Raw genomic sequence first — 2,067 nt, 5'->3', positions numbered from 1 at the left:
GGGCCCCCTACAGCAGCAGCAACGCAGCAGCAGATGAGTGGTCTATGCTGCTGCGGCAGGGCGATTCTGCTGCTGCTTCTGCTGCTGCTGCTGCTGCTGCTGCTGCTACCCCAGGGGTGTACGCAGCGACGTCCGGCGCTGAAGAGAGGAACCACGAAGGCGAGCACAGCAGCAGCAGCAACCTCCACAGCAGCGGGTACAGCAGCATGAGCAGCAGCAGAAGCAACAGCAGCAAGCTAAAAAAGCCGCTGCAGCAGCTGGTAAGCGGAGTGCAGCAGCTGCTGCTCTCTGACGCTGTGCTTAGTGATGCAACGCATGCGGTCTTCGGGCGGCAACAGCAGCAGCGCGAATTTAATCTCGAGACACGCTCAGCAGCAGCTTCGCCCCACACCTAGCTTCTGCTGTTGCTGCTGCTGCTGCTGCTGCTGCTTGATGGTGTTGCTGCGGCAGCTTCTGCTGCGTGCTCTTGCTCCAAAGGCTGCAAGCGCCTTCGCGGCAGTGGCAGGAGCTAGAATTAGTAATTGCTGCTCAGTAGGCCTGAAGCTGCAGCTGCAGCAGCAACAGCAGCAACAGCAGCAGCAGCAAGCTAGTAGACTGGTTGATCCTTTGCTCAGACATTTGCTGTTTTTAAGGTTTCTGCATTCAGCTCAAGCAGCTGCAGTGCTTACGCAGTGTATATACAAAAATTAATAAATTAGTTCATATCTTCTGCAGATGATTGTGCTGCTGCTGCTTCTACTACGGCTTCTGCTGCTGCTGCTGCTGCTGCTGCTGCTTTTGTGTTTAGCAGCCTGATGTTGCACTCTACGGCCTCAAAAGGGCGGAAGCAGCAGTTGCTGCTGCGGCTCCGTTCATACTCCCTGCTGTTTCGCCGGGGAGTGCCTTGTGGCACTGCAGCAGCAGCAGCAGCAGCAGCGGGAAGAACAGCAGCAGCAGCTCGTATGGGTGAAGTATTTGTACACCTAGAGACAGACCTTTTAAATAACTACAAAAAATATTATAAGAGCAAATCAACAGCAGCAGAAGGCAGCAATTGCTGCAGCCTTAGTTGGCCTTGTCGGCAGCGCCCCCACGCATGCAGCCGACAGCAGCAGCAGCAGCAGCAGCAGCAGTACAGTGATTGCAGTAACGCGGCGAGATAAAGAGATATTTGTTATCATGTGCAGCTAATTACGTGGCTTGTCTCTTTGAGTTTCTTCTTTAGGCAGAACAGCTCGCAGAAGGGGGGCGAGCTTGCTGCTGCTGCAGTCGATTCCTGCTGCTGCTGCTGCTGCTGCTGCTGAAGCCTCCTTCTCTTATCATCTTCCCGCTCTTTCCAGCTCGTTATCTGTTAATTAGGAGATATGTGAGGAGAGGATCGCCCAGATGCTGCCGCGGCTGCTGCTGCTGCTGCTGCTGCTGCAGCACTCCATTGTCCCCTAAGGGCCTCAACCATAGCCATGAGCCCTCAACAGCACCGACATAATCTGCTGCTGCTGCTGCTGCTGCTGCTGTCTTTCTGCTTCTGCGCTGCCTCGCTGCAGCAAGACCTTCGCTGTCGATTCCCAGTGTTAAACGGCAGCAGCAACAGCAGCAGCAGCAGCAACAGCAGCATATACTACTGCAGTACCAACAGCAGCAGCAGGAGCAGCAATGAGGGAAACAGGATTTGCTGCAGTGGCTTTGTCTCCAGGGCATCTGCAGAGACAACGCAGCAGCGGCTGCCGCTTGCATGCAGCAGATGGTGTGCTGCTGCCTGCAGCAGCCCCTCAACCGCAACAGCAGCAGCAGCAGCAGCAGCAGCAGCAGCTAGTGAGGCTAGAGACAGCTGGGAGCCGACAAACCCTACCCTGCGGGATTTGCTGCAGCGGCGGCTGCTGGCAGCAGCAAGCGACCTCAGAGAGCTCGACTGTATCCTCAACTCCAACCGTAAAGCAGCAGCAGCAGCAGCAGCAGCAGAAAGGCACCCGAAAATAGCGACTGCTGCAGCAGATGGCGCAGCAGATGCCGCTGCTCTGCAGCTGCTTCAACCCTTTCCGCTCCACGACTCGAGCAGCAGCAGCAGCAACAGCAGCAGCAGCAACAGCC

The 2,067-nt window shown here is 56.2% G+C and overlaps 1 protein-coding gene across 1 annotated transcript in view; it reads left to right on the top strand.

The window, feature by feature from the left end:
* Positions 1 to 949, top strand: part of EAH_00040750 (ACR261Cp, related, related) — a gene marked incomplete at both ends in the record, with an annotated part of 3,926 nt that extends 2,977 nt beyond the window's left edge. The window contains 2 exons of the mRNA XM_013395221.1: positions 60 to 260; positions 791 to 949. Coding sequence (XP_013250675.1) covers positions 60 to 260; positions 791 to 949 — 360 coding nt within the window. The remainder of the gene's footprint in view (positions 1 to 59; positions 261 to 790) is intronic.
* Positions 950 to 2,067: the final 1,118 nt, after the last annotated feature.

Source organism: Eimeria acervulina, genomic scaffold (assembly GCF_000499425.1).
Source record: "Eimeria acervulina Houghton genomic scaffold, Eah_scaff501, whole genome shotgun sequence".
Classification (NCBI taxonomy): Eukaryota; Apicomplexa; class Conoidasida; order Eucoccidiorida; family Eimeriidae; genus Eimeria; species Eimeria acervulina.
Note: the sequence above shows the minus strand (reverse complement) of the source record. Positions and strands in the feature narration are given on the sequence as shown.